Raw genomic sequence first — 13,726 nt, 5'->3', positions numbered from 1 at the left:
CGGAACAGAAATAATTTTGAATTTTGAAGTGACTATATAGTCACAATTTTCAGTAATAGTTTAAATAAACTAGGGTATTTTTTTAGCCTTTAAAGTGATTTCATAAACTTTGACCTTTTCTTGGCTATGTGGTCCATGGTACCATTGTTAATGAAGAAGGCCTTCTCTGTTCAAGTTTTACTTATAAAATTTAAATTCTGTTGACTACTTTAAAGTAATTCAGAATTGGTGTTGGGACAAGCCAGGTTATAGACTACTTTGGTGACTGGATACTTTAAATTTTAGGATGAAGAGATTAACCAACAAAGTCAACTGGTGGAGAAATTGAAGACACAAATGTTGGATCAGGAAGAGGTGAGTTAAATGCTCCCAGAACAGCCTTAGTATTTACATCTAAAAATAAAGAATCTGTGGAGCTCAGATTATGTTAAACATCAAAGCTTTAAAGTTGTTGAGTGTTAAGTATCAGTGTGCTTGTATTGAAACCGGCTGATTTCCTCCTTGTTTGGTTTTGAAGTTTTGAGTTCTGAGATATATAAAAGTGAGAAGACAGCTGCTATAAAATGTTTTATTTTTGTCAGGTGTAGTGGCATTTAATCTGAAAATCTGTAGTTCCAGAATTGAGCATGCTGGAGCAGGGGAATTTCAAGTTTGAGGCCAGCAAGGATTATGTAACTGAGACCCTTTCTCAGGAAACAACAGGAGGGAGATCCTGGACCATACAATTGTGGGGTCTCTAACTCTCTACTACTTTATTTAGGTGATGATAGTACATATCTCCCTACTTTTCCCACCCCTAAATATTTCCTACAGATTTGGGGACACAATGGCCTGGAATAGTTATTAGATACTCCCTTAGGGAAGATATTTATGTATAGATGAGAGGGAGTAAGAACGCCACATGCATAATAGTTTTTATATTCGCTCACTTTTTCTCACTAATAACCTAGATCTATAAGATGTATGATTGAGTGGCAACTGTAATGGCCACTGTGTTATGTAAAACATGTTACGTCCACTGGGGAATGGCCTTTATGGGATGTCCACTGAGGCTTATGGTTTCTGTTGCTATGCTAAAATACCATGACCTAAAGCAACTTAGGGAGGAAAGGGTTCGTTTTGCCTTATAGCTTCTAAGTCTATCATTGAGGGAAGCCAAGGCAGGAGGAGTCTGAAGCCATGAATGTTCTTTACTGATTTCTCACAGCTTGCTTGGCCTGCTTTCTTATAGCACCCAGGACCACCAACCCAGGGGTGGTACCATGCCCTGTGGGACAGCCCCCACCCACATCAGTCATCAATCAAAATTGCAAAACAGGCTTGCTCACAGGCCAGTCTGGAGGGGACATTTTCTCAGTTGAGGAATCCTCTTCTGAAATGAATCTAACTTGGATCAGATTGCTGGAAGGTGGTGTCACACATCTTTAATCCCAGTACTGACTAGGCAGAGACAGGCAGATCTCTGTGAATTTGAGGACAGCTTGGTCTACAGAGGGAGTTCCAGGAAGGCCATGGCTATACAGAGAAACCCTGTCCTAAAAAACAAACTAGATATATAAACCAAACATTTACTGATAATCATAAAGAAATTTATTTTAATAGAGCAGTTATTTGGTATGCATTTATTCTTGCTTTTTAAAATGAAAACAGGCCTGAATAACAATTAGTGCTTTGCTGTGTATTGATACTACAGAACACAACATTTTAAAAAAATCTTTTTTATTGATTTATTCATATTACATCTCAATTGTTATCCCATCCCTTTTATCTTCCCATTCCTCCCTTCCTCCCTCCCTCCCTCCCATTTTCCCCTTACTCCCCTCCCCTATGACTGTGACTGAGGGGGACCTCCTCCCCCTGTATATGCTCATAGGGTATCAAGTCTCTTTTTGGTAGCCTGCTATCCTTCCTCTGAGTGCCACCGGGTCTCCCCATCCAGGGGACGTGGTCAAATATGGGGCACCAGAGTCTGTGTGAAAGTCAGTCCCCACTCTCCACTCAATGGTGGAGAATGTCCTGTCCATTGGCTAGGTCTGGGTAGGGGTTCAAAGTTTACTGCACGTATTGTCCTTGGCTGGTGCCATAGTTTGAGTAGGACCTCTGGGCTCAGATTTGCCCGTCATAATGTTCTTCTTGTAGGTTTCTAGGGCCCTCTGGATCCTTCTATTTCCCCATTCTCCCATGCTTCTCTCACCTAGAGTCCCAATAGGAAGTCCTAGAACACAGCATTTTGAACACTTGGTTCTTCAGTATCTTGATTTTAAAACAGTTGCTGCTGAGAGTGCCACTTGGCATAAATGCATAGTACAAAATGGCAGAGTATGTTTAAGGGCTATTTCATAATCTTGAATATTCTGTCCTAATCCCAAGTCAGAGTTCACTGAATAATTTTTTATGATATTTAAGTCAGAAACTTGTGGCAGTTTTTAAAATCAACTATTGTAGCCCAATGGTGCTAGTGCACGCCTGTAATCTTAGCACCCAGGAGGCAGAGATAGGCAGATTCTGAACTAGAGTTAGAATTAGAACTACAGAGCAAGTTCGAAGAGTGGCCAGGGCTACATAGAGAAACCCTGTCTTGACCTGTCCCCAACCCCTCCAAACACAAAAAAAATTCCTCATGTGTTTACCCAGCCATTTGGGTTTTAGTTAGTTACAGATGTAAGTCAAGTTGACAGCCAAGGGTAGCCATCATAGTTGTTAGCAATTGTGTAATTTTCAATGTGACTTTTTCTGAAGATAGGAATGTCACAGGAATAAACATGTTTACTCCTTCCTGTTGTCTTCCTGTACCCAGTGTGTGCCACCTTTCATTTCATTTCTTCCGTGTTTCTCTTATGATTTAGTTTGGATCCACATTTTATTTTACCAATATAGTGGAGATAATTGAAAAATAGTCCCTATTCAAGGTTTTTTGAGAGCTTTAAGGAACAGAAAAGTCTATATACTCCAATAGAATGAAATAGCCTTCACCAGAAAAATCAGTCTTTTTTTTTTTTTTTTTTTTTTTTTTTTTTAAAGATTTTTTATGTGTACACTGTTCTGCCTGCATGTACACCTTCATGCCACAAGAGGGCAACAGATCTCATTATAAATGGTTATGAGCCACTATGGGTTTGCTGGTAATTGAACTCAGGACCTTTGGAAGAGCAGCCAGTGCTCTTAACCTCTGAGCCATCTCTTCAGCCCCCAGAACATCAGTCTTTTTAAAAAAATATTTATTTATTTATTGCATATACAGTGTTCTGCCAGCATGTACATCTGCACAACAGAAGAGGGTATCAGATTACATTATAGATGGTTGTGAGCCACCATGTGGTTGCTAGGAATTGAACTCAGGACCCTTGGAAGAGCAGACAGTGCTCTTAACCTCTGAGCCATCTCTCTGGCCCCCAGAACATCAGTCTTAATCAGCTTAATCTTTTTGGATTGTTGAAACAAGGTCTTGCTAGCCCCAACACTGTTCTTGTCCCGGCCCCCTGCGGTGTGCTGCCATGCCTGGTGACTTCTATTGTCTACTTCATCTATGACATTGTTCTTGGAGGTAGTCTGTTAGCATTTGGGGCTTGGTAATTTTTTTACTATTCTGTCTCTTACACTAAAGGACATTTAGCATTTATGATTCCTGTCCCCTAATGCCATTACTAACCATTGCTAATAGACCCATGCATTTTCAGATGTCTCTCCTGAAAAGTAATTGACCCCACTAGTCCTCTTTTTTTTCTCTAGTTAATATTTAGTGTGCTGACACATTTCTCTGAGGCACAATTCAGAGGCCATCCTTGGTTTCTTAAAGCAGATCTAACTTCTTTAAAGATGATTGACTTTTATTTTATATGTATATGTGAAGACCTGCATGTGTGCATATGTACTGTGTGTGTTACTTTTCTTCCTTTCTGTGTAGTCCAGTGCTTGCTCATAACTATGTGTTAAATGCATCTTTTTAATAAAGAATAAAGTGTCAGCACCTTTAATAGTGCTGCTTCTCATTTCGCTTGTGTAAGTCATGAAGCAAAGGAATGTTTTCTTTCAAGATTGTTAAAATTCTGTTTTACTCTTTCTATAGCTTCTGGCATCAACCAGAAGGGATCAAGATAATATGCAGGCGGAACTGAATCGCCTCCAAGCAGAAAATGACGCTTCTAAAGAAGAAGTCAAAGAGGTTCTACAGGCCCTAGAGGAACTGGCTGTTAACTATGACCAGAAGTCTCAGGAAGTTGAAGATAAAACTAAGGAATATGAATTGCTTAGTGATGAATTGAATCAAAAATCTGTAAGATGAATTGTTTTCTTAATATTTAAGTATAAGTAATGTTAAATGAAAGTTATTTAAATAAGTTACTCCTATATAAGCCTAAGATATTGGTAACATCAGTTCTCAAGACACCAAGGCCTCACCTTTACTTCTCCTTACATACAAAGCCTAATTTTGGTTCCTAAAAGTATATTGATACATCATTTAATTTTTAATATAAATGATTTGGCTATTTCTAATGTTAGGAAAAATACAACAAACATACTTTAATAAAGCTTTAAGATGACCAAACTCAAATTAAAAAATAAGTGCATAAAAGATAAATGTAAATGTAGCCAGATGTTGTGGCGTATGTCCTGCACTAGGGAAGGAGAGATAGGAGATTGCTGTGAGTTCCAGGCCAGTCTGGGCTGGGTTGGGATGTCTTGTTAGCAAAACCAAAAGAGGGAGCGAGGGAGGAAGAGGAAATGTCGTTTAATTGAGTTGTTGAGAGTAGTTGTGGGATACTTTGAATAATCATTGTTTTGCTCACTGGAGTACTGACTGGAGCAGTGGCCTTCCAGCACAGGGAATAGGACCTCGTGTTCTGTAGCAGATGGAGATTTTGGTAGGTTGCCAACTTCATGGAGTGATGCCAGAAATAGCAGATAGTATGATTCTCTCAACAACACTGCTGTCATGTTTCAGTTGTTTATACTAACTTTCTGCTTAGAAATCAGTTCTTAGTTGTACTTAGTATTGGTGCCTGCCATCTCTTTCCTCTCTGTGCCTACATGCCTGAAGGAAAGCAGTCAGTACTGTGAAATAGTTCTTTAAAAGATTTACTTCTTGCCAGCCACGGTGGCTTACACTTTTAATCCCAGCACTCAGGAGGCAGAGGCAGGTGGATCTCTGTGAGTTCGAGGTCAGCCTGATCTACAAAGTGAGTCCAGAACAGCCAGGGCTGTTACACAAAGAAACCTTGTCTTTAAAACCACACCCCACCCCACCCACCCCAAAAAAGTTTATTACTTCTGAGACGTTTTAAAGGGCTAAAGAGGTATCTCAGTGGATAGATTCCTAGCAACCAAATGCTGTCTCACAAACCTGCTGTAACTCCCAGGAGATCCATTGCCTTCTCTTGACCTCCTCAGACATGCACTAGGCATGCACAATGTGCACAGACATAAATAACATATAAGCAAAATATACATACACATAAAATAATAAAATGAATCTAAAAAGAAATAGAGCTTTTAAATAAAAGGCTTACTGCCCCTGATGAATTTCTTTTCTGTTATTAATCTCCAAATTTAACAGTTAGGTTTGTCATAGTTAGTTGCCAAGGGTATCTAAGAATGTTATAATTCGGGCTGGAGAAATGGCTCAGCTGTTAAAGAGTGCTGTCTGCTCTTCCAGAAGTCTTGAGTTCAATTCCCGGCAAGCACATGGTGGCTCACAACCATCTATAATCTGATCTGATGCCGTCTTCTGGCCTGAGGAAAGTACTGTATACATAATAATAAATAAATCTTTTTTTAAAAAAGAATGTTATAATTCTTTGCAAGTTTAATTATTTTTAGCAAACCTAATTACTGTTTGGTAGAACATCAGGTGAATCTTACAGGTGGTAAGTTGGTCTGTGTTCATTGGTTTTGCTATTTAAGACAGTTGTGGAGTTGAATTCACCAGATTTTGTTGGTTGTATATTTAAACAGTATTACTGTTTAGATATTTAGAAAATGCCTGGCAGCTTGGTAAATGTTTATGCTAGAAGTATGCTGAACTTTCAGATCTAGAGGAGAGCTGGTGTATTGTAAACTGGGAGAGTGTTACGTCCTACTGAATCCAGAATGTAAAGCAAATAACCAGCCATCAAAAGAAAGCACTAAATTGCACTTAAAATGCTATCTTGGTACCTGGTATGTCATTTTAATGTGGGCCAGAGTGGAGTGTGCTCTTCACAATGGGAAGACTGTTTTGTAGATAGTAACCAGATATTATTTTAAATACATAGCTGGAGTAGTTAAGCTCGATAACATCAATTCATCATTAGCTCCTAAGCAATTACTTACGTCACAGTAGTAAAATAGCAGTGGTTATGACTAGGTGGGTTGTCTTTGGTGAGCATGTAGAAAATAAATAAAGGAGCTATACTAACTGTATAGAAAGTAGTTCTCCAAAGCCAGGGACTAGCATTCCAAACATTAATTTGCGCAGGCTAATTTCAAAAGATAAACAAATATAGAGGTAGATGATAATAATACTTCATTAAGGGCTGGAGAGATGGCTCAGAGGTTAAGAGCACTGACTGCTCCTCCAGAGGTCCTGAGTTCAATTCCCAGCAAGCACATGATGGCTCACAACCATCTATAATGAGATCTAATGCCCTCTTCTGGCTTGCAGGTGTGCATGTAGGCAGAGCATTGTATATGAAATAATAAATAAATCTTTAAAAAAAAAAAAAAAAAAAAAAATAATACTTCATTAATAGTGAAGTTCCCCATTTCTACATAGAAAACATCCAACCTAAAGAACTTAGAGAACTGATACAGTTTATGCCTGCTGTTACTGGAATATAAGAGTATAAGGTGCCTACTTTACACAGTCTGGCATTTCTTAAGCTTGAACTACAAGCTGCCTCATAATTCACTACACATCTAGAATCTCAAAACAAAAAACAAAGGGTTTTGTGAGAACTGTACTGAGTATTTGAAGAGTCTCCTTACTCTGTTTCATTCTGTCAGGCAACTTTAGCAAGTATTGACGCTGAGCTTCAGAAACTGAAGGAAATGACCAACCACCAGAAGAAACGAGCTGCTGAGATGATGGCGTCATTATTAAAAGACCTCGCAGAGATAGGGATCGCTGTGGGAAACAACGATGTGAAGGTAATGTGTGTAATTTTCTGCATACAGCTCGCACTGTGGTGTACTGTTCTGTTGTGTGCATGTGCTGCTGTGCAGGTGCGCATGTTTTCAGCTGCGTTGTTCTTCAGCGCCCATCCACTTGGGGGTTTCCTTTTCTTTGATTCTTACCTTGTTTTTTGAAACAGTCTCCCAGTGGGACTGGAGAGTTCCTATGGGAACCTACCTGCCTCCCAAGCATTGGGAATATAGTCATGTGCCCTTCTGCATCTGGCTGTTAGTTTTTGTTTTCAATTTTGGTATTTTTAGTGTATGCCTCGACCCCCATCAGCTGTGGGCAGCAGCCCTCTACCATGTCCTGTGGACATGAGGGCCGAGCATGGGAGCAGGGCTCAGATCCATCCTGTTATGAGGAAAGTCTTGTCCCCTAGACCGGATATCTGCAGTTCAGCCATAGTCACCAACTTTGCCTGCTGCTAAGCGGTTAACTCGCTCCTTCTCATTTTTCATTTCATCCTGTCCTTACTGGCAAGTGGCAGTGCTGTTGAATTCCGTATGAATATGTTTCCTAAAATGCCAGCCTGTAATATATAGTAGCCAATGTGTGCATATGGTTTCCAGTATAGATTGTGTTTAGGGATTTGGCCACACCTGTGTGCAAAGCAGCAATCTCCCTCACAGGTGACTCTTGTCAGTGAGTTAAATGGTGTGGTAGAAGCTCATCCTCCTGTAATCAGATCTGTGTGAGACTTTGCTGTCAGGGAGGTTTATTTGTTGGCTTTCTTTTACGTCTGACGCAGGATCTCACTGGGTAGGTAGTTCTAGCTTGCTAGACTTCTACTTCCTGGGAAGCCAGTTCTCCACTGGCCAATCACACATCAGGGCCATCCCAGTCACCTGGCATTTCTGCATCCTTGTTCTGCCTCTGGGAGACTCCACAGTTCTCTCCCAGTGGAGGTGGCCTCTGCACAGCAGAGTCTTGGCTCACTCCCAAGGCCCCCAAGTGAACTTGAAGTCTGGAGAACGGTAGCTCAGCTGGTAGAATACTTACCTAGTGCACATGAGGCCCGGTTCAATCCCCAGCACAGTGTGAGCCACCACTTTGGTTTGTGCTGTGGTGGTTCATGCCTGTAATCCGAGGATTTGGGAGATTGAGGAGGGAGTAACAGCCATTGAAGTACATCCAGGAATTCAGGGGGAGACTTTCTGGATTTTCTTTGTAAATCCTCAATGAGAAGACACACAGTCTATGGGACAGTTATTCCTCCCATAGCTCCTTTATGTTAAGAGGTTTAACTTGCTCTGTTATAGAGAGTATCTCCACCAGGTCTTAAGGATTCCTTCTGCCTTGCATTGTGTCTGCCTGAGTTAAGGGACAAACATGAGGTGCTGGAGAGATGGCTCAGAGGTTAGGAGCTCCGCCTGCTCTTCCAAAGGTCCTGAGTTCAATTCCCAGCAACCACATGGTGGCTCACAACCATCTATAATGTGATCTGATGCCCTCTTCTGGTGTGCAGGTGTACATGGAGGCAGAACACTGTATAATAAATAAATAAATAAATCTTAAAAAAAAAATCCTCAGCTTTTGTGGCAGACATTTTACTGACTAAACTATATCCCTAGTCCTGTTAGTTTTTTTATAAAGTTTTTTCATACCTATTATCCTCATAGCCATGTGTGGTAGTTGGTGTTAACCACTTTTTAGACTGTTTATGTTTATGTGTGTGTGTGTATATATGTTATGCCATGTGTCTACAGATGCCTCTGGAGGACAGAAAAAGGTGTTGGATCCCTTGGAGCTGTTGTGACACTCCATGTGGGCGCTGGGAACCCCGTTCAGCTCCTCTGGAAGAGCAGCAAGCACTCTTAGCACTTAGTCATCTCTCTAGCCCCTTAAATCTGATTTAAATAGAAGAGAAAGGAGGGAGAAAACCAGGGGCACAGAAATTGAATAGTCACTAAGCAATCTCATTGGGCCATGTTGGGAGTCTTCCCTCAAATGTGTGAAGTTTTTCACTTAAAAATTACATTGCCTTGCTGGGCTGGTAAGGTGGCCTAGTGGGTAAAGGTGCTTACTACATCCTGATGAAACGAATTTGATCCCTGGAGCTCGTGGAGGAAGGAGAGAACTGACTTCATGAACAGTGTCACATTGGCATTTAGTGTATCACACACATGCATGTTGATATTGATGGTCACTGACCTTTTAAATAGCTTACTTTATTTCTTCGTGTGTGTATTTGATTAGAACAGTGGTGAGTCCGCTCAGGGGTGAAGATCATAAATGCATTGACCTTTTGTTACTTTCTGCTTTTTAAAAAATAACTTGATGTGTGTTCATGATGTGTTTAGAGGCAGTGATCAACATCAGGTGTCCTCCTTATTCACTGTCCCCTTTTTCACTGAACCTGGAGCTCAGCTGGCTAGTTTCTTTCTGTAGAGACCCCCTGTCTCTGCCTCATGGGTACTGGGGACTAAAAGTGTGCCTGCTGCCTTTTACTTAGGTTCTGCAGCTCGACACCTCAGTCCTCACACTTGACAGCAAGCACTTGACCTGAGGAGCCATCTTCCCAACCATAAACATTATAATTTGGAACAAAGCCCTCCCCGAGCTAGAAGCTCAATGACTTGCCTGAGTGGGCTGGCCAACACGCCCCAGACTGCTGCTTCTCTTCCCCAGTTCTGGGACTACACTATGATACCTTACCTAACTTTTTTGGGTGAGGGTGGGTCTTGGTTTTTTGTTTGTTTTTGTTTTTTGTGACAGGGTTTCTCTGTGTGGCCTTGGGTGTCCTAGACTTGCTTTGTAGACCAGGCTGGCCTCGCAGCGGTCTGCTTTTCTCTGCTGAGATTAAAGGTGTGCGCACCACACCTGGCTCCTTGCCTAGCCTTTTACATGAGTGCTAGGGAATTCACATCCTTCTGTGGTCATGTTAGACACTCGACTGCTCATTTCCCCAACCCTACCTGTGGTTATGTTAAATGGTTACTTTTTTTGTTTTGTTTTTTTCAAGACAGGGTTTCTCTGTGTAGCCTTGGCTGTTCTGGACTCCTTTTGTAGACTAGGCTGGCCTTGAACTCACAGAGATCCACCTGTCGTTCCCCCACCCCCACTCTTGAGTGCTGGGATTACAGGTGTACACCACTACACCTGTCATTAAATGGTTACTTTAAACATGTAAAGGTGAATGAAGTTCAAGGCCAGACAAAGTTATAAAGTAAGACCCTGTCTCAAAAGAAGCAAACAAAAAGGGTGAGATGACTCCATGGTCGAGGGGACTGCGTATGAATCTTGAGTTCACATAGTGGAAGGAAATTGCAAATTGCCCCTGGTCTCCACCTGCACATCATGACTCACTAACACATGTTGGCTTCCTGTGACTTCTGTAATACTACACATTTGATGATGCTGTAAGGTTTCTAGCCTAGCTTGGGAAAATAGACATTGAAGACATTTGGGTTAACTTTTTTGTGCCTTTGTGTGGGACTGGGGTTTGAGACAGGGTCTTATTTGGTTCACCTTGTGGATCAGGCTGTCCTTGAATTTATAGAGATCTGATTGACTCTGCCTCCGAAGCACTGGGATTAAAGGTGTGTGCCACCCTGAGACTCTGGCTTTAACTTCTTGTTTTTCTCACAGCAACCGGAGGGAACTGGTATGATAGATGAAGAGTTCACTGTTGCAAGGCTCTACATCAGCAAAATGAAGTCAGAAGTAAAAACTATGGTGAAGCGCTGCAAACAGCTAGAAAGCACACAGACTGAGAGCAACAAAAAAATGGAAGAAAATGAGAAGGAGTTAGCAGCATGCCAGCTTCGTATCTCCCAAGTATGTGTTTCAGAATGGTTTTCATTTGTCTAAAAAGTCATGTATAAATTTTATTTATTATAAAGGATTTCAGAATCATTAGCTTGTGTGTCTTTCCATTGATAAAAGGCCTAGGTGTTTCTTAGTGTAGCTGCAGTATAACAACTTGTATGATTTAATGTGTACATACTAAGTATGGAAATTCGCTAGAAACATGACAGAATGGATAGCGAAACTGCAGGACAGTTGGCGGTCTGTCTTTGCTGCTGCATAGTGGTGAGCACTGCTCTAGGAACTGTTCGGGGTGGGGGTTGGCAGTGGCGGTCTCTGAGGCATCAGGTGCTATAAGCTGTCTAGATAATCATGTAGCCTTTCACATTTTAACTGCACAATGTGTATGAGATATTTCTCCACTTCATAGCAGTATTTTTTCCCCAAAAGCACGAAGCCAAAATCAAGTCATTGACTGAATACCTTCAAAATGTAGAACAAAAGAAGAGACAGCTGGAGGAATCTGTTGATTCCCTTGGCGAGGAACTAGTCCAACTTCGAGCACAAGGTATTGCTGTGTCTATAATCTTCCTTACTTTAATATAATTGTTGGTCACGTACTCAAAGTGAAAGAAAATGGCAAGAATGTAGAGCGTTTGCAATAGTAAATAAATTACCCACTTTGGTGTGCCTTTGAAATAAAGAGTGAGGCATATCCTAGTGTTGCTGAACTTGCAGAGTTTTGCCAAGTTGTTATTAAACCTATTTGCCCTCTGGTTTCTCTGAGTAATCTTAACGCTTGCTTTTTTTTTTTCCCTCCCCCCCCCCCCTTCCTCCTCTGCCAAACAGAGAAAGTCCATGAAATGGAAAAAGAGCACTTAAACAAGGTTCAGACTGCAAATGAAGTTAAGGCAAGTTTGGTGCTCTGTACACCCTAAGGGTTTTAGTCCATCATTATTAGAAATCTGAGTCTAACTTGAATATCTTTTCTCTTCCAAATGAATTTCAGCAAGCTGTTGAACAGCAGATCCAGAGTCACAGAGAAACTCATCAAAAACAAATCAGTAGTTTGAGAGATGAAGTTGAGGCAAAGGAAAAACTAATCACTGATCTCCAAGAGTAAGTGCTGTACTTCTCTGAGTGGGTGGAGACTAATTCAGAAAGGTTGACTACTCAGACAGCAGGCACTGGTGGGCAAACACATCCTCCCTGGAAACCTGCTTGTCAGCAAACTCAGAAGCTTTTTTCACATTCTTAGTAAGTCTTTTCAAGTTCTATACCAGCTTTTATCTGAATATTTTGTGAAAGGGGAAAGGAAGCAAGGGCCTCTGTCTTGAGCTTGTTAGTGCAGACAACTACTAGCTTCTAAGAGGTTTGAGAAAGGCATTTTGGAAACTATGAGGATGTCATTTTGTTTTTAAGTAGTTATTATCTTAGTTTACTTAGAAGCCATTTCTTTTTTTTTCCCCATGTTTTCTGTCTTCACATATAAAGATAAGTTAGAAATCTGTAATAATTTGAGTAAGAAAAAAACAAAAAACAAAAGAGAGAGGAATGGAGTAAGTGATGAAAAATTTTGGGAGATGGTTCTTGCTATATTAGTACCTAATGGAAGTAAAGCTAAAGGTGTGGGGAGTAGAATGATGTGATTTCAGATGATCATATGACGGACAGCCAGGCCCCTCTCCCTGCCCTTATGAGAGCAGAGTAATGAAGTCCTGGCCACTTGGCAAGTGAGATTGAGCATTTTAGAGTTCACGCCCAATATAGTGGCACGTACCTGTACTTCTAGGCTGAGGCAGGAAGATTTCAAGTTCTCAATCAGGATTGTGTAATAAGGTCCTATTTTTAAAAAACAAGCCCCCTCACTGGGCGTGGTGGCACATGCCAGTAATCCCAGTACTCGGGAGGCAGACACGGGCAGATCTGTGAGCTTGAGGCCAACCTGGTCTACAAAGTGAGTCCAGGACTACATAGAGAAACAAACAAACAAATTTAATAAAATTTAAAAATAAAAAGCAAGCTCCCTCTAAAAAGTTAAATTTCGATGATGATGTTCAGAAAACTTTGAGATTGAGCTTGTATTCTGTTCTTCTATCAGTCAAAACCAGAAGATGATACTGGAGCAGGAGCGGCTCAGAGTGGAGCATGAGAGGCTGAAGGCCACAGACCAGGAGAAGAGCAGGAAGCTGCACGAGCTCACGTGAGTAGCTTGGGGTAAAGCAACTGTAGACGCTCCTCTTGGGCATGGCGGCCTTCTGTGGCTTGTGCTTGTGTTTCAGTGACAGCAAGCTCCCACATGGACTATGTCCTGCCCATTTGCCCAGTGTCTGTAGTACTTCAGAATCTATCATAAAAACCTTAATATCTGAAAATAAATAATTAAAAAATTGTAGGATAATCTAATACTATATTTTGTCAAATTTGGTTTTTCATTTAAAAGAATACTGGTTTGGCCTTAACTTCTTTTTAAAATAAAGTTGTGGTGTTTTGTTTATTTTGTTTTTCCCTCTCTTGCTGTGTATGAGTGGCCTGCCCAGATTGATGCATGCTCGTCATATGCATGCCTCTTGCTGCCCACAGAAGTCACAAGTGGGTGACAGATCCCCTGCAGCTGGAGCCACGGGCTGTGTCAGATCATCACGTGGGTTCTGGAAATCGTCTTTCTAGCCCCTGACTGTACTTGTTTGAGCAGGATTTTCCCATTATTTTCCTCATTTGCTGAGTTACTGGCTTTCCAGAGTCTGAGGAGATAGACAGCTCACAGTGATAGTCTTCCACGGGCCTTGAGTTTTAAGAAATAATTTGCAACTTAAATACAGCAGT

At 41.1% G+C, this 13,726-nt stretch overlaps 1 protein-coding gene across 1 annotated transcript in view; it reads left to right on the top strand.

The window, feature by feature from the left end:
- The window catches only part of Kif5b (kinesin family member 5B), a 38,448-nt gene that overhangs the window by 17,599 nt on the left and 7,123 nt on the right, over positions 1-13,726 (top strand). Inside the window, exons 13-20 of the mRNA XM_051151185.1 lie at positions 286-354; positions 4,067-4,273; positions 6,982-7,125; positions 10,742-10,930; positions 11,351-11,468; positions 11,750-11,811; positions 11,910-12,019; positions 13,002-13,103. Coding sequence (XP_051007142.1) covers positions 286-354; positions 4,067-4,273; positions 6,982-7,125; positions 10,742-10,930; positions 11,351-11,468; positions 11,750-11,811; positions 11,910-12,019; positions 13,002-13,103 — 1,001 coding nt within the window. The remainder of the gene's footprint in view (positions 1-285; positions 355-4,066; positions 4,274-6,981; positions 7,126-10,741; positions 10,931-11,350; positions 11,469-11,749; positions 11,812-11,909; positions 12,020-13,001; positions 13,104-13,726) is intronic.

Source organism: Acomys russatus, chromosome 9 (assembly GCF_903995435.1).
Source record: "Acomys russatus chromosome 9, mAcoRus1.1, whole genome shotgun sequence".
NCBI classification, from domain to species: Eukaryota; Metazoa; Chordata; class Mammalia; order Rodentia; family Muridae; genus Acomys; species Acomys russatus.
This window is presented reverse-complemented; position numbering and strand designations above follow the sequence as displayed.